The sequence below is a fragment of the Aedes albopictus genome, chromosome 3 (genome assembly GCF_035046485.1).
Source record: "Aedes albopictus strain Foshan chromosome 3, AalbF5, whole genome shotgun sequence".
NCBI lineage: Eukaryota > Metazoa > Arthropoda > Insecta > Diptera > Culicidae > Aedes > Aedes albopictus.
This window is the reverse complement of record NC_085138.1, coordinates 118318384-118343631: the sequence shown is the minus strand read 5'-3', so window position 1 is coordinate 118343631 and position 25248 is coordinate 118318384. Positions and strand designations below refer to the sequence as shown.

General features: G+C 41.0%; 5 protein-coding genes across 5 annotated transcripts; 2 read left to right on the top strand and 3 right to left on the bottom strand.

Annotated features, from left to right (window-relative positions):
- Window positions 1–4089: 4089 nt before the first annotated feature.
- On the bottom strand, window positions 4090–4641 carry LOC109433343 (ejaculatory bulb-specific protein 3-like). Its single transcript, XM_019709772.3, has one exon. The coding sequence runs from the start codon at window positions 4576–4578 to the stop codon at window positions 4204–4206; it is 375 nt and encodes a 124-aa protein (XP_019565317.3). The 5' UTR covers window positions 4579–4641; the 3' UTR covers window positions 4090–4203.
- A 652-nt stretch (window positions 4642–5293) lies between these two features.
- On the top strand, window positions 5294–5847 carry LOC109399341 (ejaculatory bulb-specific protein 3-like). Its single transcript, XM_029877274.2, has one exon. The coding sequence runs from the start codon at window positions 5363–5365 to the stop codon at window positions 5735–5737; it is 375 nt and encodes a 124-aa protein (XP_029733134.2). The 5' UTR covers window positions 5294–5362; the 3' UTR covers window positions 5738–5847.
- Window positions 5848–15472: 9625 nt separating this feature from the next.
- Window positions 15473–16017, bottom strand: LOC109433394 (ejaculatory bulb-specific protein 3-like). The gene has a single exon (XM_019709827.3). The coding sequence runs from the start codon at window positions 15982–15984 to the stop codon at window positions 15610–15612; it is 375 nt and encodes a 124-aa protein (XP_019565372.2). The 5' UTR covers window positions 15985–16017; the 3' UTR covers window positions 15473–15609.
- A 483-nt stretch (window positions 16018–16500) lies between these two features.
- LOC115266474 (ejaculatory bulb-specific protein 3-like) lies at window positions 16501–17092 on the top strand. The gene has a single exon (XM_029872706.2). The coding sequence runs from the start codon at window positions 16579–16581 to the stop codon at window positions 16951–16953; it is 375 nt and encodes a 124-aa protein (XP_029728566.1). The 5' UTR covers window positions 16501–16578; the 3' UTR covers window positions 16954–17092.
- Window positions 17093–23365: 6273 nt separating this feature from the next.
- On the bottom strand, window positions 23366–24021 carry LOC109399335 (ejaculatory bulb-specific protein 3-like). Its single transcript, XM_019671772.3, has one exon. The coding sequence runs from the start codon at window positions 23900–23902 to the stop codon at window positions 23528–23530; it is 375 nt and encodes a 124-aa protein (XP_019527317.3). The 5' UTR covers window positions 23903–24021; the 3' UTR covers window positions 23366–23527.
- Window positions 24022–25248: the final 1227 nt, after the last annotated feature.

Here is a 25248-nt window from a genome sequence, read left to right as displayed (position 1 = left end):
TCGCCTTGATCAACCGTATCAGTTTATCCGGGAATCCGTATTCATGCATAATCTGCCATAGCTGTTCTCGATCGATTGTATCATACGCCGATTTGAAATCGATGAACAAGTGATGTGTGGGCACGTTGTATTCGCGGCATTTCTGCAACACCTGGCGGATAGCGAACATCTGATCCGTTGTAGCGCGTTCAACCATGAATCCAGCCTGGTATTGCCCCACGAACTCTCTTGCAATCGGTGATAGACGGTGGCATAAAATTTGGGAGAGTACCTTGTAGGCAGCGCTCAGTAGTGTGATCGCGCGATAGTTCCCGCAATCCAACTTGTTGCCCTTTTTGTAGATGGGACACACGATACCTTCCATCCATTCCTCCGGTAATACTTCCTCCTCCCAAATCTTGGTAATGACCCAGTGTAGTGCTCTCACCAGTGCTTCTCCACCGTATTTTAGAAGCTCGCTTGGTAGTTGATCTGCCCCAGCGGCTTTGTTGTTTTTCAACCGGCCAACCTCCTCCTCAATCTCTTGGAGGTCAGGGGCCGGAAGTCTTTCGTCCTGTGCACATATCCCTAAATCTGTTACCACGCCAACTTCGGTACTTGCAACGTCGCCATTGAGGTGCTCATCGTAATGCTGCCGCCACCTGTTTTTCAACTGTTCACATTCGCCGTCGTACCAGTCGTTTCTGTGATTCGGAGTCGCGAAACCTAGTGCTGCAGCCGAGGTACTACCTATGGCAGATCGGATGTCCCTCCAGCCATCTTCAAGTGTAGCTGCGCCAAGCTGCTCTTCCGTTGGTAGGGCCACTGCTAACTGCTGCGCGTAGTCTTGAGCCACTTCTACGTTACAAAGTTGCTCGATGTTGAGCGTAGGCGTTCGACTTCGACGCGTGGTGATAACTGTCGAAAGTTTTGAGCGCATGCATACAGCGACTAAGTAGTGATCCGAATCTATATTCGCACTGCGGTATGTGCGGACGTTGGTTATATCCGAGAAGAATTTACCGTCGATTAGAACGTGGTGGATTTGGTTTTCTGTTTGATGGTCGGGTGATCTCCAGGTGGCTTTGAGGATATCTTTGCGGGGGAAGAAAGTGCTTCAGACTACCATACCGCGGGAGGCTGCAAAGTTTACGCATCGCTGGCCGTTATCATTCGATACGGCGTGCAGGCTGTTTCGCCCGATTACCGGTCTGTACATTTCCTCCCTTCCTACCTGCGCGTTCATGTCGCCGACAACGATTTTCACGTCACGTGGCGAGCAACCATCGTATGTTTGCTCTAACTGCGCGTAGAACGCTTCTTTCCCGTCATCAGGTCTCCCTTCGTGTGGGCAGTGGACGTTGATGATGCTGTAGTTGAAGAAACGGCCCTTAACTCTTAATATGCACATCCTTGCGTTGATCGGCTGCCACACGATCACACGTTGTCGCATCTTACCCAACACTAAAATCCTGTTCCCAGTTCATCGGTGGTGACACAGCTTTGGTAGAAGGTAGCCGCTCGATGCCCACTTTTCCTCACTTTCTGTCCAGTCCAACAAAGTTCCTGCAACGCCACGATGTCGAAGTTGCGGGGATGTAGTTCGTCGTAAATTATCGTATCACATCCTGCGAAACCTAAGGACTGTTCATTTTATAAAGAGGACAACTTTGCAAGGCTATAAAAAGAAAACGCGTAGTTCAAATTTGAACAGCCTTGGTTAGTTGTTCAGTACATTATATTAGCAGATAATAACTATAAATAAATTGGGTTAAAATTATTGAATTTCATAGAAATGTGGCAAAGTGTTTCGAGAGATCAATTTTTCAATTCCCAAAAACTAAAGAAAAACACAAAATTTCTGTAAACCATCGGTGTATCGTTTTTAATTGCATAAAAGTGTTTGCCATGCTGCAGTAGTTTGAGTGATACATATTCTGGCAAAATATAAACCTAATCGGAATAATGGTTGTTGAGATATTAAAGTTACAATTTGGACTTGATTTTCAGAATAAAATTTATTTGTTAAACAAAAATGTTTAATAATATTAAATTTTGAATGTTTTCAATGGATCTAGTCGAAAGTACTAATAATGCAATTTCATATGCAGAAAACCGCTTCTTGATTGCACTGTTGGCTTGGTTACTGTGCTTCATGGCAGTTACCGGAGATAAAACCGCTTCGTTCTTTGAAGGTTCTTCTAAATAACGATGTACTCTATTGCAAATACAACTTAACAATGATGTCGAAAATAAAAATAAACATGTAGTTATTTTCCAATAAGGTATATAATCACATACGGTCAGGCCTTGCTGAAAATAAATAATAATAAGCTTCTCTAGAATCAAAAACATGCATTTATGGAGCAAAAAGTATGCAATTTTTCATTATGGCCATCATTAAGTATTAAATTTATTATGAAGAATGTACTTTAAAGCATATTTTTCTTCGGTATCATTAAGAATGCGATTGTCTTCTATACTGGACAAATTTTGAACTGATTCCGTAGTGTTATTGCATCACTGGACTAAAATAAGTATTTTTTTTATCAATTTCATTGATAACAAGGTAACTCACTATATCAAGCTGTATAATGCTTGGTGCATTATTACTGACCAACTATTACACACTACCTTTAGAAGAATAGTATTAGATCCCAACACATTGAAAAGTTCAAGAAAATTTTAAAGTTATGCATGTGGAAAGTTGTGTAGAATTTTGAAAAATCGGGTTTTATTGAGTTTAAACGAAAACCGCTTCAGTTCCATAACTAAGGACAATTTGTATAATGTTATATTTTTCCTACACTGTAGAATAGCTATGGAAATTTATGCAAAAAACCGATAATGATTTTATTGAAAAATAAAAAAGATATCACACAAATAAGGTGTCCTCTTTATAAAATGAACCGTCCTTAGTGACTTGCAATTCCATGTTCCAAGTTTCCAATCGTAGTCCTTATTTCGTCGCGTGGGTCTTTGCCGATTGTATCGAGTCGTATTTTCTCCTATGTTATTCGCAATGGGGATTTTTACGGGTGGCTTATTGGGCCTACGCCAACACTCCTGTCTCGCCGGAGGGCCATCGTGCCAGTTTTGTTTAACGTCCCAACCAACACTGGGACGACCACGCTGATGGGGCTACCACCTTGGATCTAGCTGGGCGTGGTGCAGCGTTTCTTACTCAGCCGCTGGATGCCAGAACAGACGCTGTTTGAGCCGCACCTTCTTGGTGAACAGACGCTCGGGTCGTACCTCCTCAATCTAGCTGAAGTCAGAAGGACAACAGTGCCCAGGCTGCACTAGCAGCTAAGCACACAACTCTTAGCTGGCGGTCTTTGTCATCGTTTGACCCGTGGAAGCATGAGGTAGGAACTTGTGAGGATCAGAGCTATGTTAGACGCTCTCCTTATCGACTCACCGTTTTGCAGCCCATCCAAATTTCAAATAGGTACCGAATTCGGTGTTGTGCGTGGATAGACAAACTTCCACAGTTGTCTATCCCTATTTCAGCAGCATTTGAACTGCACGCGACCTTCACTGGAAGTTGGAATTATTAAGTCACGGAATCCAGCTAAATGCTTCTTTATTTCTTGATCATTTCGCCCCCTTAATGCTAGAACTAGGTAACTCGTTTTGGGAAGTTCGGCTCAAAATGGCTGGTAAAACCAATTCTGCAATAAAACAAATACTTGTTTGGTCTTAAAAGCTGAATTATTATATGTTTTCGTAGTTACAATGGACAAACTTTTGTTTATTGTTGTAAATGTTCAGATATAAACAAAATCCGCGAGATTTCGTCAAACCAGTTACCTAGTTCTAGCAATAAGGGGACGATTTGTTCCCAGAAGTCTCTTCGCAGTGATTCTTTTCTGGGCTCACAACCTAACAGAAATGTATAACTGCACCTCTGTATAACTCTGTATAAGTAGTGCCTCTAGAGGGTGGGGTGGGAGGCGTATCAGATGATCCTAATTTTGTCTCCGTGTTTTATGAACGGTCCCTTGCTGCTATAATGGTATGCTGTTGCCCACGATGCTTCTAATAGATACACCGTTAAAATATATAACAAATGTGTGAATTGTTTTTCGGTCAATAATAATTTGTGAAAAAAAGACAAAAATTGATTTATGTGCATTGTGCATTGTCTTTGTTCATAGACAAAATTTTATATTTTCAATTCGCTCTTCATTTCAGTGGAGACAGATACCACTAGTCAACCTCTTATAGCTTGATTCCGAACTTGGCCGCCTCATCCTTGTACTTCTCGGCAAAGGTGTTATCAGGATCGTACTTTCCTCGCAGAGAATTCCACTCATTGGGACGCTGCTCGATCAGGAACTTGGCAACCTTGGCCGTCACCTCACGCTGCTTCTCGTTACATTTGGCGCATCCGGTCGCAATGGCATCCGGCAGATACTTCTTCAGCTCGTTTCCTTCCGGGGTGCACGGTCCGGCTTCCATCAGGCAGTTGAAGTAGTTCTTGAAGAGACGATCTGAGTTGAGGATTTCATCCACGTCGATGTTGTCGTACTTGGTGGGATAGCTGTCCTGGGCGATGGCCATCGCGATCAGGGCGAATAGGATTACGAGTTTCATTGCGGATGTGGTAGGTACCTATTGCTTTGTAAGGAACACCGAACTGAACTGTGTCACATATTGCGAGGCGTTCCAATTTTATACTCGATTTGATCACAAGTGCATGGCAAAGTCGAAATATGATTATCCCATATGCAACTCAAGCATTATATCCGTTGTTACCGTTGAGCAGTTACGATAAATGAGTTGGCTATGATGAGTTGCATTGGAACCAAAGCTGTCTGTGATGAGATGGCCTTTGTTTTTTTTTGTTTCCGTTTTGCTTCGTTTCAGTTATATTAGTATAATCTATAATGTGTACTTTGACCCTTACATGCAATTCTTCAGTTTTCATCGATACTTACCTCAAGATCCGCTTTGAATCTGGGAAAGAAAATAAAAACAAACAGGTATTATGAAGAACATTTCAAATGACTTTATGTAAAGTAACATATTGGGGCGGAATTAAAAGGTATGAAACTGATTACACTCCTTCGAAGAGGGTATTCTGCTTGGAGAGTTCGAAAAGTCGGTATAAGAACATATTGTTTCTAACTGTGTTTCAGGAAAAAAAAATTGAAATGAACGAATTTCCATTTGCAAATTGCACTGATCCAGGATGACGTTGTGCATCGCATAAAACACGAGATAATTGTTTTAGGTACAATGATTTTCAAATCTCTCGCAATGCTGCAGTTCTTCCTCCCATCCTTGCGGCATATATAAATAGGATATACAGACAAAAATCAGCACAGTTCAGTTCAATTCACCCAGGAGAACACCAGTTTTGCCTAATCAGAAAACAATGAAATTCTTTATTTTGTTCGCCCTGGTTGCGTTGGCCATCGCTCAGGATAGTTATCCTACCAAGTACGACAACATCGACGTAGATGAAATCCTCAACTCGGATCGTCTCTTCAAGAATTACTTCAACTGCCTGATGGAAGCCGGACCATGCACCCCGGAAGGAAACGAGCTGAAGAAGTACCTGCCGGATGCGATTGCAACCGGATGTGCTAAGTGCAATGAGAAGCAACGTGAGGTCACGGCCAAGGTGGCCGAGTTCCTGATCGAGCAGCGTCCCAACGAGTGGAATTCTCTGCGAGGAAAGTACGATCCTGATAACACTTTTGCCGAAAAGTACAAGGATGAGGCTGCCATGTTCGGAATCAAACTGTAAACACGTACGAAAGCAATATGTAGGTTCGTGTCGAGTTTTGTGTATTGTCGACCAAAATTTTTGGCTCCAATGGTTTCGAATAAAATGAATGCATAATGTATATTGACACTCTTTGTTTTCTTATACCGACTTTCTGAATCCTCTAAGCAGGAATACTCTTTTTGAATGAGTATACTCAGTTTTGTAACTTTAACTCCGGCCCTGTAATGCTTATCCTTTCACAAATTCGCGTATTTCGACTACCACTTGTAATTTTCTGCAGAGGAATAAAGACTCTTTGTTTTGTTTATTGAAACCCCCACTTCCCCCAAACACAACCCCACCCCCACCGTTCAGGTTTTTGTTGGAGTTTTGCGATCCAACATTATTTTCCGAGAATTCTTGTTTTTATTTTTAAATTGAAAACATCAATTTCAAGTAAGAAGTAAGTATACAGAAAAATGACCACGTGGTTTATGGACAGCTCCAAAGTTGACTAAACTCTCACTTCTTAGACTGACATCGATGGTGCTAAATTATATTGTAATCTGTATGGGATGTTTTGTGTGTTTTGTTGTAGGTTTGTCAATAAAAAAATTCTGTTCTGTATTTTATTTAAAATATTCAAGCCGTCTTCTTCTCTGGGTTGTTTATATTGGCAAGTAATCTGTTTAGGATTTGCTGAATTTTTCGCTTATTTTTTTTTTTTGATAATTGTTTTACTCTTAATCGTTTACACTGAGGTTCTACACAACAACGTGAGGAAAAGGTAAACAATTCATTTTTGTTGAACGGGTTCGGCATTCAGTTGTTAAAATTTAGTCAAAAAGCTACCGAAAAAAGTAAATACGTTGTGTTGTCTTGAAAATTTATTTATCTACTAGCTTACTTCCAAAAATGTTCCTGGTTTTTTATGCAACTTATGTATTTGTCTTTTTTTCTACTGTGAAACAGTAAAATGCACGTGCAGTGGATCAAACAATTGTCCGTGCAGTAATTTTTTTGGACAAAATACTTTTTCATTCAAATGTTCATATCTTTTTTGTACTTCCATCAAATACGCTGAAATTTTGATCAATCATAAACCATATATTAAAGCTCCATTGGTAAAATTTTGAGCGAGATCGAATAAGTTTTTTGAAAGTTACAGAACTTTTTGATTTTTGAACTCATTTTTAAAACATTATATCTCAATGTGTACTCGATGAAACTTTTTCTATTTTTTTTTTGCGATACAGCTTATACCTAAGGTGTCCATATGCAGTTTCGTTTGAGGTTTTATATTCACTACAAAAAATATGAAAAATCTGTATATGTTCAGAGTGTCATTTGGAAATTCATCATATTTTGACCAATAAAAGTGCCAAGTGTTATCAACGTTTTCAAACTCTCTTAATGTAATATTTTCATACAGGACCTTCTAAACCACATATAAAGAATAGGTCCCATGTAATTTCGTTCAGTTAATGCAATTTTATCGGTAGAAAATGTTTGGCAGATTATATGTGCAAAATAAATTAAATGTTTAGACATCGTCAACTACATAAGCACATTTTTCATATTTTTTGTAGTGAATATTAAACCTCAAAAGTAGCTGCATATGAAAACCTTAGGTATTAGCTGTAACACACAAAAAAATGAGAAAGTTTCATCGACTACATATTGAGATATATTTTCTAAAAGTTCTATTATTTTTACAAAATCTATTCGATCTTGCTCAAAATTTTACCAACGGAGTTTTAATATACGATTCATGATTGGTCAAAATTTCAGCTTCAGTTTTTGATTGACGTATAAAAAAGTTATGAACATTTGAATGAATAATTATTTTGACCAACAAATTGATGAACGGACAATTGTTTGATACACTGTATATTTATTTCATGCATCACCTGTTCGAGCTTGCCAACACTGTAACTTTCGAAATAAGTTAACGAATTTGCTGATATTTTGAACACAAATCTCTCCGAATGAGTGTAATCAGTTTCGTACCTTTTAATTCCGCCCTATGTTGCTTATCCTTTGACAGATACGCGTATTTCGACTACCACTTGTAATCTTCCTCAGTGTCAGTTATGCACATAGCAACATAGGGCGGAATTTAAAGGTACAAAACTGATTACACTCATTCGAAGAGAGTATTCTGCTTAGAGGGTTCGAAAAGTCGGTACAAGAACAAATCTCTCAATGAACTTCTGCACGAATTTATGCTGGCCTGCTTACTTTCACCAAAAACTTGACGTTTGAGCAGTGCCGATACTGTGAGAATAAGCAGACCAGAAAAAAAAAATCCTGCAGTAATCCATGTACATTATTTGCGATGCCAAAGTTTAAAAACCCTAATAAATCCATCTAGCGGGGGGTGGAAGCTCAGGTAAAATATTATCTCCTGGGCGCCCATTAAAAACACCACCCCCGGCGAAGACTGGCGCTCGAGCCTAGCTATTTAGCACTGTAGTTGGAGGAAATGCCAATGCAGAACCCGTAGCTTCCGGGAAGGTAAGCCCAGCTCCCTGGGTTAGTGGGTTGGTGTCAGGCCCTGCGAGCCAGCCGTAAAAAAGACTAGCACCGGAAAATCAACAAGAGAAGAATGCGAACCGATACCAATGGCGACGACCACAGCGACGAAAAGGGACTTGCGATTGGAAGCTCGGTACGTGGAACTGCAGATCTCTCAACTTCATCGGGAGCACCCGCATACTCGCCGATATACTGAAGGACCGCGGGTTCGGAATCGTAGCGCTGCAGGAGGTGTGTTGGACAGGATCTATGGTGCGAACGTTTAGAGGTAATCATACCATCTACCAGAGTTGCGGCAACACACGTGAGCTGGGAACAGCTTTTATAGTGATGGGCGACATGCAGAGGCGCGTGATCGGTTGGTGGCCGATCGACGAAAGAATGTGCAGGTTGAGGATCAAGGGCCGATTCTTCAACATTAGCATAATAAACGTGCACAGCCCTCACTCCGGAAGCACTGATGATGACAAAGACGCATTTTACGCGCAGCTCGAACGCGAGTACGACCGCTGCCCAAACCACGACGTCAAGATCATCATAGGGGATCTAAACGCTCAGGTAGGCCAGGAGGAGGAATTCAGACCGACGATTGGAAAGTTCAGCGCCCACCAGCTGACGAACGAAAATGGCCTACGCCTAATCGATTTTGCCGCCTCCAAGAACATGGCCATTCGTAGCACCTTCTTCCAGCACAGCCTCACGTATCGTTACACCTGGAGATCACCACAACAAACGGAATCGCAAATCGACCACGTTCTGATTGATGGACGGCACTTCTCCGACATTATCGACGTCAGGACCTATCGTGGCGCTAATATCGACTCCGATCACTACCTGGTGATGGTTAAACTGCGCCCAAAACTCTCCGTTATAAACAACGTACATTACCGGCGGCCGCCCCGGTACGATCTAGAGCGACTGAAGCAACCGAATGTCGCCACCGCATACGCGCAGAATCTCGAGGCAGCGTTGCCGGACGAGGGTGTGCTCGATGTGGCCCCTCTAGAGGACTGCTGGAGTACAGTGAAAGCAGCCATCAACAACGCAGCCGAGAGCACTATCGGGTACGTAGAACGGAGTCGACGAAACGATTGGTTCGACGAGGAGTGCAGAGCGGTTCTGGAGGAGAAGGATGCAGCGCGGGCGGTAATGCTGCAGCATGGAACCCGACAGAATGTGGAGCGATACAGACAGAAGCGGAAGCAGCAGACCCGTCTCTTCCGGGAGAAAAAGCGCCGGCTGGAAGAAGCGGAGTGCGAGGAAATGGAACTGCTGTGCCGTTCACAGGAAACACGCAAGTTCTACCAGAAGCTCAACGCATCCCGCAAAGGCTACGTGCCGCAAGCCGAAATATGCAGGGATAAGGAAGGGAGCCTCCTGACGGACAAACGTGAGGTAATCGAAAGGTGGAAGCAGCACTTCGACGAGCACCTGAATGGCGAAGAGAATGTAGGCACGGAGGACCAAGGCAGCGGAGGAAATGACTATGTTGGTGCAGCAGAGGACGGGAACGAACCAACTCCCACGCTGAGGGAAGTTAAGGATGCCATCCACCAGCTCAAAAACAACAAAGCGGCTGGTAAGGACGGTATCGCAGCAGAACTCATCAAGATGGGCCCGGAAAAGTTGGTCACCTGTCTGCACCAGTTAGTAGTCAAGATCTGGGAAACCGAACAGCTACCGGAGGAGTGGAAGGAAGGGATAATCTGTCCCATCCACAAGAAAGGCGACAAGTTAATGTGTGAGAACTTTCGAGCGATCACCGTTTTGAATGCCGCCTACAAAGTGCTATCCCAGATCATCTTCCGTCGTCTTTCACCTAAAGTAAATGAGTTCGTGGGAAGTTACCAAGCCGGTTTCATCGACGGCCGGTCGACAACGGACCAGATCTTCACCGTACGGCAAATCCTCCAGAAATGCCGTGAATACCAGGTCCCAACGCACCACCTGTTCATCGACTTCAAAGCGGCATACGACAGTATCGACCGCACAGAGCTATGGAAAATTATGGACGAGAACAGCTTTCCCGGGAAGCTGACTAGACTGATAAGAGCAACGATGGACGGTGTGCAGAACAGCGTAAGGATTTCGGGTGAGCTATCCAGTTCATTTGAATCTCGACGGGGACTACGACAAGGTGATGGACTTTCCTGCCTACTATTCAACATCGCCCTGGAAGGTGTTATGCGACGAGCCGGGCTCAACAGCCGAGGTACGATCTTCACGAAATCCAGCCAATTTGTCTGTTTTGCGGATGACATGGATATTATAGCCAGAACATTTGGAACGGTGGCAGAACAGTACACCCGCCTGAAACGTGAAGCAGCAAAGGTCGGACTGGTGGTGAATGCGGCTAAGACAAAGTACATGCTGGTAGGTGGGACTGAGCGAGACAGGACAAGCCTTGGCAGCAATGTTACGATAGACGGGGATACTTTCGAGGTGGTAGAAGAATTCGTCTACCTCGGTTCCTTGCTAACGGCTGACAATAACGTGAGCCGTGAAATACGAAGGCGCATCATCAGTGGAAGTCGTGCCTACTATGGGCTCCAGAAGAAACTGCGGTCAAAAAAGATTCACCCCCGCACCAAATGTACCATGTACAAGACGTTAATAAGACCGGTGGTTCTCTACGGACACGAGACATGGACGATGCTCGAGGAGGACCTGCAAGCACTCGGAGTTTTCGAGCGACGGGTGCTAAGAACGATCTTCGGCGGTGTGCAGGAGAACGGTGTGTGGCGGAGAAGGATGAACCACGAGCTCGCTGCACTTTACGGCGAACACAGCATCCAGAAAGTGGCCAAAGCTGGAAGGATACGGTGGGCAGGGCATGTTGCAAGAATGCCGGACAACAACCCTGCAAAGTTGGTGTTTGCTAACCATCCGGTTGGTACAAGAAGGCGTGGAGCGCAGAGAGCACGATGGGCGGACCAGGTGGAGCGTGATCTGGCGAGTGTTGGGCGTGACCGAGGATGGAGAGCTGCAGCTGCAAATCGAGTATTATGGCGGCAAATTGTTGATTCAGTATTATCATGAATTTGATGTGAACTAAATAAATGAATAAATCCATCTAGCGGTGATGGCGCCTTTCTCGTGGTTTTCAACGAAAATCAAGTGACATGTTGGTGAATATCGCACATTTAAATTGTAACAAAAATCCATTCCCTTCTTTGCATTTTGATGTTTGAGCCTTAAACTCTTCAAGCCGTAATCTTGAACTTTGAGCCACCATTTTGGATTTAAGTCCGCCATCTAGGAATCTCTGGTTGCAATTTCATTAAGGATCTCCATCTTGATTATTCTGATTACTATTTGGACTCCAGAGATCCGCCCTATACCCAATATACGCATATTGAATGATTTTTTTTAGCTAAAATACCATAGAACAGCCGCCATATTAAATTTTCGGATGCCACCTTAGATTTAAGATCGCCATCTTTGATATTCTGGCCGCCATTTTTGAACTCCGGACATATTCTTCATACTATATATATTAGTGTGGGTCAACGTTGTATGGAGAAACTTTAAATTTGATCGCATCAACCCGGAACAAAGATTTTTCAGTGAATGTTAGCGTTCAAAACAACTGTACAACATTTGAAAGCGATTGGTTGGGTCCCCATATTCCGCATTGCGATTGAAATTTGTATGAAATTTATTATGGGAAAACGTACACTTTTGCATTTTGAAGTATAGCCTAGGATATGGCAAAAATCTTCGCCAAAGATCGCAAAGTGATCCGACGCTTGTGAAAAAAGTTATTCGCTTGGTAACTTAGGCCAAAAATTGAGATTTTATTTTTGATGTTATTCCTTTGCTTGTAAAACGTTAATCACCACCGGTCAATCTGTACGTTACAACTTTGTTCACAAGTGTCGGATCACTTTGCGGTCTTCGGCAAAGTTTTTCGGCATATCTTTAACGTCATTAGTTAGATGGTTTCAGACAAAAAAAATAAATTTATGAGAAAAATGCAAAAAATCAAGTTTCCCCATACTAAATTCCATACAAATTTCAATCACAATGCGGAATACGGTGATGCAACCAATCGCTTCCAAATTTTGCACAGTTGTTTTGGACGCTAAAGCGAATCAAAAAAGCTTTGTTGCATAAAATCGACTTTGTTGACCCAGTTTAATATTTATATCCATTGCATGGGTTTAGAGCCTCAAACATCATTAAACAGCCACCATTTTGAATTTTGAGCCGTCATCTTGAAAATTAATCCGCCCTTTTAGTTTTGGGCCGACATCGTAGAATTTATGATCTCCGCTGTTGGTTTTCGAACAAATCTCGTCGACCATTTAAAAGGTTACACAAATCGGCGCAGTTTGATGTGTCGCATGATGGAACTTGGTTCAGTTTTATATACGGTCAGTTCTACCGGTGCTGGTCCAGATCACTAAAGTGGCCATAGCTCCGGAACGCTTTGACCGATCCGGACCATTTTTAATAGCATATAGTGCGATTAAACTCCGGTTCTTTTCGTGCTAAAATCTGAAAAATCGACCAATGGGAAACGTTTGAAAAATGAATGACTTTTTTATGCACAGACATACATACACACACACGTACAGATATCACCTCAATTCGTCTAGCTGAGTTAATTGGTAGATGTGTTTTGAGTGAACATATAGCCTTTCAGTACACTCTAGCTTATCAATGCACTACTAACAATTCTATTGTCACAACATGTGTTGGCATCACAGTGATGTTTACCTTTTAAATAACACTTAGTGAGCCCATCTTACTGTTCCGATTGTAATGTTATTATAAAGCTTTGCAGGCATAATATGTACATTATCAACAACCCTTTGCAAAAAATCATGCAAATAGGCAAAATCATGGCAAATATTCACAAATTCTAACACACATTAACACTGATAGCTTTTAAACTGACAAAATTGTGCAAGTAAGTGTCCTCGTAAGTGCAAATCATTACTGCTCCATCGTTATCCTCAGGTGCCATCCACAAATAACGTAGCACTCTATGGGGAGGGGGGAGGTCTGTCAAGCTTTACGACCCATACAAAAATTTAAGGCTTTTCATACAAGGAAAGCGATACGGTGGGGCAAAGGGGGGTCATAAAATGTCGCTTTACGTAATAAATAGATGCTGCCTACAGTGCTTTTGACTGTAGAGAAAAAGACCCATCCATCATACGGAAGCAAATTGGCCATGATTGTGTGACAGCTATAGTACCTAAAAAGTGCTGCACTGATTTTTATGAAAGTTTCAACAATCAATAAACATGCTCCAAAGTTTTTCGTTCCAGGCTATTTAAAGCCAATCATTAAGATATATTGCAGATTTACAGCAGCATGTTCTGTTCTGTTTTATAATTATTGCAAATACAGGTATACACTAGGGTGGCCCAAACTTATATGAAAAACAAAAATTTCGAAAAATGCCAAGTCTTACCTCCTGAACCAGTTCTTTTAGACTCCCAGAAGCTACGTTCAAAATTTGAGCAAAATCAATTAAGCCTAAGGGGGCGCTCAAAACGCTTGAAGTTTGTATGGGAAAACTTGGCCAAATGTATGCATAACTTTTTTCACAGACGTTGGATCACTTTGCGGTCTTCTACAAAGCTGTTTGGCATATAGTCACCTACAATAATACCAAAGGGTTTGATTATTGAACGCTTACAGCGCCACCTAGCGGCAAAATTCGAAAACTTAAAATTTCTGCATACATTTGGCCAAGTTTTCCCATGGGTAATTCTCGCTGGGACCGGCCCACTATTTACACCTTGTCTTCAAAAATGTTTAAGGTGCCGATTTTCTGAAAGCCCTCGCCTAAAAAGTAAGAAAAATGCATTTGGTTACTCAAATTGATGGACCCCCCGTTAGTTAAAGCCACAACAATTTTTGCAGACCCCTCGATTTTGGTCAAATGGTGGCTCACTAAAACCGTTATAACTCGAAAATTTCACCGAAAACCACCTCAAAACGAAATGTTGTTGAAAAGATGAGAGATAGAGCTACTATTTACAGTAATAAAAAGTTGGGTCGGCCATATTGATTTTGGCCGCCATCTTGGATTTTTATACAAAAACATTTTCGCCATGAGGGCAACCACCGATTTTCGAAATTTTTGCATCAATTGAAAGCTGGGACATTTATACATAACATATCAAAAAATTAGAGATGTCTTTTTCTTCTTTCAAAAGTTATCTGCCGTTTCGTAAATCATGCCACTTTTGCGCACTGGGCCCGGTGCCGACCGTTTACATAAATGCAGCGTTTTTTCGCAGTGTTAACGAACAAGAATCAAAATTCTGAACCCACTAATGGAAAGTTGAAGGTTTAAGCTTTTCAAAACACTAAAAAAGTTATAAAAACAATGCCCGCATCATTGAGAAACAGTCAAAAACGGAAACGAACCTCCGATTTGGCCAAATTTTGCGGCACGCGCCTTTGTGCATACATGCAGGCGTAAACTCGGATGCTGTTGCATGTCTTTGCCGGTGCGCATGGAAATGTATGGAGAAAACGTGGCTCAATTTACAAAACTGTAGATAACTTTTAAAAGAAGAAAAAGACATCTCTAATTTTTTGATATGTTATGTATAAATGTCCCAGCTTTCAATTGATGCAAAAATTTCGAAAATCGGTGGTTGCCCTCATGGCGAAAAAAATGTTTTTGTATAAAAATCCAAGATGGCGGCCAAAATCAATATGGCCGACCCAACTTTTTATTACTGTAAATAGTAGCTCTATCTCTCCTCTTTTCAACAACATTTCGTTTTGAGGTGGTTTTTGGTGAAACTTTTGAGTTATAACGGTTTTAGTGCGCCACCATTTGACCAAAATCGAGGGGTCTGCAAAAATTGTTGTGGCTCTAACTAACGGGGGGTCCATCAATTTGAGTAACCAAATGCATTTTTCTTACTTTTTTGGGGAGGGCTTTCAGAAAATCGGCACCTTAAACATTTTTGAAGACAAGGTGTAAATAGTGGGCCGGTTTCAGCGAGAATTACCCCCATACAAACTTCAAGCGTTTTGAGCGCCCCCTTAGGCTTAATTGATTTTGCTCAAATTTTGAACGTAGCTTTTGGGAGTCCAAAACAACTGATTGAGGAGGTAAGACTTGGCATTTTTCGAAATTTTTGTTTTACATATAAGTGTGGGCCACCTTAGTATACACTTTTCACTGTTTTTGTTCAAGAGCGGTATGGTTTGTTATAATCAGATATTGGAAGAAATATTTCTTTCATTGTTCAATGCAGTGACTGTTTTTTTGTAAAGTGGACTATTGTATATCAACTGTTTAATTTATAAATGTGTCGGTGGCAAATTTGAATGAATTTAGATCAATTTTAAATCATGTGTATCATAACTGGTGGGAGGAAAGCCAAATTCACTTCTTACAGCTTGATTCCGAACTTAGCCGCCTCATCCTTGTACTTCTCGGCAAAAGTGTTATCTGGATCGTACTTCCCTCGCAGAGAATTCCACTCATTCGGACGCTGTTCAATCAGGAACTTGGCCACCTTGGCCGTCACCTCACGTTGCTTCTCGTTACACTTGGAACATCCAGTGGCAATGGCATCCGGCAGATACTTCTTCAGCTCGTTTCCTTCCGGAGTGCATGGTCCGGCGTCCATCAGGCAGTTGAAGTAGTTCTTGAAAAGACGATCCGAGCTGAGAATTTCATCCACATCGATGTTGTCGTACTTGGTGGGATAGCTATCCTGAGCGACGGCAAGGGCAATCAGAGCAAATAGAATGACGACCTTCATGGTTGGTCTGGTACAAGTTGCTGATCCACTAAAAGTACTGAGTTGAACTGTGCCAATCGTTTGAAATCCCTCTGAATTTATACACTTGATCTGCACAACGAATCACAACTAGAAAAAAGAACTTGCGGATTGTGGATACGTCATGACTTAAAAATGACTACATTGCAATTAATATGTATATGCATAGTAGGGTAGCAATACTCAAAAGTACAATTAAGAGCCATTCACGTGACGTTGAAGCAATATTAGATAATCACCAACGAAAATGAAATCAAAGAAGACTCATTAATTGTCGATCCATATTTTGATCCATTGCATGATTCAGTACTGTCCGACAGACTGACATAGAGAAATGCATTTACTGCATTTTTGCGCATCATGCACAAATTGAATGCAATTCCTGACAATTATCTTAGGCGCTGAGCTTACGTTGGCTTTACCAAGAAGATGATCCAGCTTTTTCAATTCCAAGAACAATATCACTCGTCTGAAAGGATCATCATTCTACAGCCGATTATAAATACTGGGTGAACCCGAACATTCATTACAGTTCAGTTTGGTACTTCCAGAAGACTCGAATCAAGCTCTACAATCATGAAGCTCGTCATCCTGTTCGCCCTGTTTGCTCTGGCCATCGCCCAGGACAGTTATCCAACCAAATACGACAACATCGATGTGGATGAGATCCTTAGCTCAGATCGTCTCTTCAAGAACTATTTCAACTGCCTGATGGACGCTGGACCATGCACTCCGGAAGGCAATGAGTTGAAGAAGTATCTGCCGGATGCCATTGCAACGGGATGTTCCAAGTGTAACGAGAAGCAACGCGAGGTGACGGCCAAGGTGGCCAAGTTCCTGATCGAGCAGCGTCCCAATGAGTGGAATTCTCTGCGAGGAAAGTACGATCCTGATAACACTTTCGCCGAAAAGTACAAGGATGAGGCGGCCAAGTTCGGAATCAAACTGTGAGGTGTGAATCAGCAGTATCATTTGCCCCACTTCAAGGATGGTGCAGTTTGAACATGTATTCAATGAGTGCTGCCTTCTATAATATCACGAACACGAATCAACTTCTTTAAATACACTTTTTTGTTTAAAAAAACGACCTGTGATATTTTGTTGTAGTTGAAAGAAATTCATGTTTGAAAATCTACTATAAACTTATCGATTGATCAAATTGTGCCAAATTAGCTGATTTGAAATTGAAATCTCCCTGACCCCCATGATTATCTATCGATCTGGCAAACGACATCGACCACGCGTGTGCTTGTGCTGCTGACTGACCAATATACGCCTCGCTTGTTCCGTTCATAACCGAGACGTATATGTGTTAGGCACATATTCAAACCTGAGATTCAGACTTGTGCGGTACGCGCTGTATGCGAAATAGGAGAGAAAGAGTTAAATGAACATTGTGCCTAGTGTTCATGTTTTGCCTTTCTCGTACACCGAAGTGTACTGAACGGCTATTTGTTCACTCAAAAAACGAATTTCCGATAGAAGGCTTGGAGGGTCAAGTCACATATACCAATCAACTCAGTTCGACGAATTGAGATCATGTCTGTATGTGTGTATGAATGTATGTCTGTGCGCAAAAAAAGATCACTCATTTTTAAGGCACTTCCCATTGGCCGATTTTCCGGATTATAGCTCGAATCGTATTTTATCGCATTGTTTGTAATTTAAAAATGGTTCGGATCGGTCAAGGCGTTTCGGAGTTATGGTCATTCCAGTGATCCGGACCAGCACCGGTGGAATTAACCGTATATAAAACTGAACCAAGCCCCATCATACGACGCATCAAACTGCGGCGATTTTTGTAACCTTTAGCGTGGTTGGCGAATTTTATGCGAAAATGAACACTAGAGACCAGAAACTCCATGATGTCAGCCCAAAATTCAAGATGGTGGCTCCAAATTCAAGGTGACGGTTCAAAATTCAAGATGGCGGCTATTCAATAGAGTTTTAGGCTCTAAAAGCATGCAATATGGTATATTTGGTATGAGTAAGATGTCCGCAGTCCAAAATTGGCAACCAGAAAATCCAAGATGGCGGTCCAAAATCCAAGATGGCGGCTCCAAATTCAAGATAATAGCCGGGGCCCGTGGCGTAGTTGGTCACACGTTCGCTTCATATGCGGATGGTCATGGGTTTGTTTCCCAGCCCCGGCACTTGCAATTTTTCGTCAGTTGCTCTTCACCGAGAGCGGCTGACACTGACCCTCTTCTGAGCCCCATGGCTCAAACGAACCCGGATACTTGGACATCGGCGAACTGCTACTCATAATGGACCCCCAATCGGACTGGAAAGGAACAACGGCCCCCTATCATCCTTGTGCTCATCATTGTACCATGTAGAGTAGAAAAGTGAAAGCAGCAGAAAGGCAACCAGTTCGATAAAGTATAATAGAATACATCTAGGCTCTGTACAATACTGTAGATACAGCTGTCAATTGAAATCGCTCACGTAGTGCCCTAGTGGACAATAGAGCTGTGAATTAGGTTAAGTGATTAAGAATAAAAAAAAAAAATTCAAGATGGTAACTGTTTAATGGAGTTTTAGAAGCCATGCAATATGGGAATATTTGGTATGGGGAAGAAGTCTGGACTACAAAATTGGCGAACAGAATATCGAAGATGGCGGTCTAAAATCCAAGATAGCGATTCAACTTTCAAGATGGCGGCTATTTAATGTAGTTTTAGGCTCTAAAAGCATTGTATATGTGTACAAGTATCGAAAAGATGTTTGAAACCATTCAAAATGGGTGCATCTGCTATGGGGAAGAAATCTGAAGTCCAAAATGGCGACCAGAATTTTCAAGCTGCCGGACTTAAATCCAAAATGGCGGCTAAAAATTCAAGATTGCGGCTGTTTTTCAAGAGTTTAAGGCTCAAAAATCAAAAGCCAGCAAAACGATATGATCTCTGATGCCATGAAATGGATTTCTGTTAAACGTATGAAAGTACGATGTTCATCAACATGTCACTTGAGTTGAATTGAAATGTGTTCTCGAAGGCACGAGAAAGGCACCATCATCGCTAGGTGGATTCATTAGGGTTTTTTTATTGTAGATTTCTTGAACGGTTTATTGCGTTATTTTCCTAAGTTCGAATATCTACGAGTATGAGCATGCCTTCTTACCTATACTCTCCAGGAAAGGATCACTTTCTTTGCCAATTATTAGAATATCGTGTGGAAAAGGTATGATGAAACTCAATGCCAAAAGAAATAAAGAATATTTCCATTAAGTATGCAAATATCCTGGACTAATCGACTATTGAACCCATCGTAATAAGTATGATCTTGCTGAAAGCCCACGCGTTTATCACTTTATGTATATAGTAGCATTGGGCAAATCTGGCTGAGACATCGATTTTTGTGAATCGATTCGAACCGGATAAGCAGAATCGATTCACCGATTTAATCGAATGCTTTGAATCGATGTTTTCACATCGATTCGATATTATAAAATACTACAAAACTATGAAATGATTCGTTTTCTGCATGTAGCTCAAGTTCATGGTATGTTTTATTAGTCTTAATAAATTCAATATCTAAATTTGAGATTCTATATCGAACATTTCGCGACTCTGATTCGAAAATGAAAAAAAAAATAACGTTGAGACAGTGCATTTTGCAAAACAAATGAAAATTCATAATTTTGAAACGAAAGAAAAAACTTGAAATCCTGAGATGCCCCAGAATTCTGAACAGTATACCAACACAGTACTGAGAGAAACTCCCCCAGGATCTTAAAAGATACTCCTCCAGAATTCTGAATTCTAAAATTATGAGAGAGATTTCTTCAGAATGCTGAAAATGATAACACTAGAATCCTGTGCGAAAAAAAGCAAGACCAGTGAAGAAAATTGTCAGACAAAAGAGGCACAAAACAAGCAACAAAGAAGACGCGGCGATTACTCTTTATCCCAACTGGTAACAGATAATGACATGATCTCGATTTTTTTGTTGCAGACAAAACGGAAGCTGAATTTGTTGCGTACTTTTCAACTCGTGAATAATCAAATATTATTAACCAAAAATCGAAACTTTTTAATGATACATCTTCAGCAGCGTTGCAGTGTTTACCGACTCGAAGTTGCCGCTCGAAAATCACAATGCAATCCTTAAAAATCTCTAAACTCGTGGTGCACGATCTTTGTCCTATTCTGTTCAAGTTGGCCAAATCCAGGTTGCGACATTGTCGTTATTGTTGGGCGATGGTTGAATTTTGATTCACTGTCTACGAGTATGAGCATGCCTTCTTACCTATACTCTCCAGGAGAGGACCGCTTTCTTTTGCAATTATTCGAATATCGTGTGGAAAAGGTATGATGAAACTCTATGCCAAAAGAAGTAAAGAATATTTCCATTATGAAAATATCCTGGACTAATCGGCAATTGAACCCATAGTATATACACTCCCGTTCAAAAGTTTGGGGTCACCCCCTCAAAAACATGCCATTTTTTTAGGCCCATATCTCCGCCAATTTGCATCCGACAAACTTTGAACATGATTTAAAAGAAACTTTTTCAAAAAATGTTGTGTGTAAACTTAACCCAAAGTTGCCAAATTTTCTAAAAAATGAAAACTTTTAGTGGCTACGCAGTCTTTATTCTTAAAACGGGTTTATTGTTTACCCAACGCTTCGGCACTTAGGGATGGTGCTTCGTTGCGAAACGTTGGGTAAACAATAAACCCGTTTTAAGAATAAAGACTGCGTAGCTACTAAAAGTTTCCAGTTAAAGTAACAGTCGTTCCTTTAAAAACTAAAAAATGAATATAAACTTACGGCAGTGTCGCTGGAAGTTAGGTCGACCAAATTTTAAGATGAAAGCGGTAATATGACCCATTTTCTATTAGCTTTCAACTGCTTTTTACAGAACTTAGCTGAAAAATCTAGAAAAAAAGTTATTAAGTAAATTAATCCTTGATGTCATCGACCAAAAGTTTGGGGTCACCCCTCAAAATGGTGCATCGGCCAAAAGTTTGGGGTCATTATCGTAAAACATGGAAAAGTGATATGTTGATATCTTTGTCATCTTTCATTCAATTTTAATTCTTGGCTTATTTGAAACAAAATGAATGATACTTACTGCATAGACATTGAACCACACATATTTGTTGAAATTTACATGCTAAAACTTAACGTAAAGTTGCTTCATTTTTTGAAGCGTGGTAAAATGTGCTAACTTTACAAAACATTTTTATATGCAAAAATCGTTAAATACGTTAAGTTGAAGACATCAAACGTAAATTTTGTTAATTATCTTTGAAATGAGCCAAAAATAATTAAAATTGAACTATAGATGACGAAGATATCACCAAATCACTTTTCCATGTTTTACGAAAGTGACCCCAAACTTTTGGCCGATGACATCAAGGATTAATTTACTTAATAACTTTTTTTCAAGATTTTTTAGCTAAGTTCTGTAAAAAGCAGTTGAAAGCTAATAGAAAATGGGTCATATTTTTTTTTTTTATTCTTAATCACTTAACCTAATTTACAGCTCTATTGTCCACTAGGGCACTACGTGAGCGATTTCAATTGACAGCTGTACCTACAGTATTGTACAGAGCCTACATGTATTTTATTATACTTTATCGAACTGGTTGCCTTTCTGCTGCTTTCACTTTTCTACTCTACATGGTACAATGATGAGCACAAGGATGATAGGTGGCCGTTTTTCCTTTCCAGTCCGATTGGGGGTCCATTATGAGTAGCAATTCGCCGATGTCCAGGTATCCGAGTCCGTTTGAGCCATGGGGCTCAGAAGAGGGTCAGTGTCAGCCGCTCTCGGTGAAGCGCAACTGACGAAAAATTGCAAGTGCTGGGGCTGGGAATCAAACCCATGACCATCCGCATATGAAGCGAACGTGTGACCAACTACGCCACGGGCCCCGGCTACAATGGGTCATATTACCGCTCTCATCTTAAAATTTGGTCGACCCAACTTCCAACGACACTGTCGTAAGTTTATATTCATTTTTTAGAAAATTTGGCAACTTTGGGTTAAGTTTACATACAACATTTTTTGAAAAAGTTTCTTTTAAATCATGTTCAAAGTTTCTTTGACTTATTATCTTTTGAATGAAACCTAGGGGCTGTCCATAAACCACGTGGTCATTTTTTTGGGACTTCTCAACACCCCCCCCCCCCCCCCCGCGTGGTCATTAGTCCATGCAATTTTTTTTTCTTCCATACAAAATGGTCATTGGCCGAACCCCCCCTCATGACCACGTGGTTTATGGACAGCCCCCTAGGGTTTTGAAATCGGACGCAAATTGGCGTAGATATGGGCCTAAAAAAATTACATGTTTTTGAGAGGGTGACCCCAAACTTTTGAACGGGAGTGTAGGCTCTTAGTATGATCATTTTAACCCCGTCTCACCCTACAGATTACGTGTACTAAAAATCCTACCATGACTTCCCTCAAAGTCCCTCGCACAAAGTCGTCAGATTGTCTGGCTCATACTGCTGCTTAGGTAGTGATATCGACCTGCTTCGTAGTTCGTACACACCTGTTGAACCTACATGCCGCCACTTCATAGGTTCGCGCGTTCATCCGGTTCAGCCAAAATCTCATTAGCATTCTTGCCGCTCTGTGCTGCCGCCATCACCCAACCTACACCTAATTTCAATCGGCGGTTTTCGGAAGATTTGTGCTCGCAACACTCAACCAAACATCGCACGTTTATGGACTGAGCAGCTGCCGTCGAACTTTATAACTCATTGTTGAATGGACGGGGAACGATTTGTTTGGGCAATTTGGTGGGCTGGGCTGGGGTGAATCTTCCCAATGCATGGCTTGGGGTTTTTGGGCGGAGAAACAGAGGGGGAAGAGATTCAAGTCATTCAATCATTAGCATTTATATCGGTGTGAAAATGTTGCTCATTTACAAACGGCCATAATTTGCGATATTTTATGGGGAATCGTTTTTGGGATGCAGTAAGTCATTTTTGGAAATATGTTCGATGGGTGGTCGCAATGGATTCACGTCTGGTGCAGATTTTGTGATTCATCGCGCGGTTCGAAGTTTGGCGTTCGAACAGTTCAGTATTTTTTGTATGCGTTTCTAGAAAGTCAGTGTCTTCATAATTGAGCTGTTTGAAGATAATTTGTTTTTATAACACAATGAATAATAAACTGAAAATTGTTTTTTTTTTTATTTAAATTTTAATCATGAAATTGATCAATTAAAAAACAACGTCTGTTGATGATTTTAGGTATATTCTCAAAAAAGCATTTTTGAAAAAGATCTCAAATTTTCAAGCAGAAGTCAGAGATATGGGCTTCAGAAGATCTCTTATTTTCTAAATGTAATCCCAAACTTTCTATTGAAAGTGTACCTTGCTTACAATTAGGTTTACATGTAGTTTCGGATGCAAATAAATATCACCGTATGTCTTTTGAACAAACACATGTATTCAAGGATATAGATTCACGATTACTTATGATGTTATAGAAGGCTGATTTCATTGGTTATTGTCTTTAAAATGCATCATGCATAAAGTGTCAAATTGTACTGCTGATTCACACCTCACAGTTTGATTCCGAACTTGGCAGCTTCATCCTTGTATTTCTCGGCGAACGTGTTATCAGGATCGTACTTTCCTCGTAGAGAAGTCCACTCATTCGGACGCTGTTCAATCAGGAACTTGGCCACCTTGGCCGTCACCTCGCGTTGCTTCTCGTTACACTTGGAACATCCCGTTGCAATGGCATCCGGTAGGTAATTCTTCAGCTCGTTTCCTTCCGGAGTGCAAGGACCGGCTTCCATCAGGCAGTTGAAATAGTTCTTGAAGAGACGATCCGAGCTAAGGATCTCATCCACGTCGATGTTGTCGTACTTGGTGGGATAACTGTCCTGGGCGATAGCCAGAGCAAATAAGGCGAAAAGGATGACGAGCTTCATGATTGCAGACCTGGATTCGAGTCTCCTGGAAGTACTAAGCTGAACTGTGATGAATGTACGATACAACACAGTATTTATACTCGGTTGTAGACTGATTTCCAGAGGATCGATATTGTTCTTGGAATTAAAATAGCTCGATCATCTTCTTGGTAAAACCACAGAAATCGAGTACCTAAGATAATTGGCTGAAATTGCATTCGATCTGTGAATGATGCGCAGAAATGCAAAGATTGCAACCACTATGTCAGTCTGTCAGGCACTACTGAATTATGCAAGTTCAAAATATGGATCGGTCACTTATGATTTTCGTTGGTCGCTACAACGTCACGAGAATGCTTCCTAGTTATACTTTTGATCCTTTCTATCCTGCTCTATATGCATTACATGAAAACAGTGCTATCATGGTAAAATCCGAGCTGGTTACTCAAGGTTTCCAAATTTCAGCACTCCCTACTCCGCTCTGTCCTGTGGAAATGACTTCATAATTACACCTATTTAAGAATTTTCCGGGAAAACCCCTTCGTGCATCATTATTCATCGAATTTTAGCTGCAATTTTCGGGCAAGGAACATTCTTGCTGAAATTTCTGAGTTTCGTAGAAGACTCTTCAAGGACACCGTCATAGATCTTTTCGAGAATTCATTGAGGATTTATCAGACATTTTGTGGAATGTTTACAGGAAAAAGATTCTCGCACGACATCTTGGAATAATTTTAGCATGAGAGATTTTTAGTATCACTACAAAAGGCATTGCTATCGGATTTCTTTGAAAATTTCTCAAGAGATTTTTTCAGGAACTACCCCAGGAATTACAGAGATGAACCAGCCACGGGCTGAAAGTCTCTTTAATAAAGATAATAATAAAAAACCCAGATTAATCCACCTAGTGGTGATAGTGCCTTTCTCGTCGAACATGTACTCATGATCTTTCCTTGGTCGGGATACGACTGGGATAGTTTTGCTTCAGAATGTTGTCTTTGCAGTCTTTTGGAGAAATCGAAAACACTAGTTTATGATTTTCAAGGTCAGGGTTTCCTTGCCAAGATGGCTTTGCTAAACTCAAAAATGTCATACGGAAGTTTTGGTATATACTGAGTCTGTTCGGTTTGAAACCGTCGTGATGCGGACAATCTAATACCTATCGGGTGGTCTACAATTGGGTTTTTAAATTAAGAAAAAATCAATGATTTTTTTATTTTTAAACAAAAGAGCACCTTTTTCTGAGCCGCTATGATTTTTTTCAGATTTTTAGAACTTCATTTTGGTATCTAAAATCAATTTCAAAGAGATTTTTTGAAATCACCTTTTGACAGCTGGGCAACTGCTTGACAGCTCCACTCAGTACA

Excerpts from the sequence above, each read along its gene's own strand:
- LOC109399341 (XM_029877274.2), top strand. The coding sequence starts at position 5,363 with ATGAAATTCTTTATTTTGTTCGCCCTGGTTGCGTTGGCCATCGCTCAG.
- LOC109399335 (XM_019671772.3), bottom strand. The coding sequence starts at position 23,902 with ATGAAGCTCGTCATCCTTTTCGCCTTATTTGCTCTGGCTATCGCCCAG.
- LOC109433343 (XM_019709772.3), bottom strand. The coding sequence starts at position 4,578 with ATGAAACTCGTAATCCTATTCGCCCTGATCGCGATGGCCATCGCCCAG.
- LOC109433394 (XM_019709827.3), bottom strand. The coding sequence starts at position 15,984 with ATGAAGGTCGTCATTCTATTTGCTCTGATTGCCCTTGCCGTCGCTCAG.
- LOC115266474 (XM_029872706.2), top strand. The coding sequence starts at position 16,579 with ATGAAGCTCGTCATCCTGTTCGCCCTGTTTGCTCTGGCCATCGCCCAG.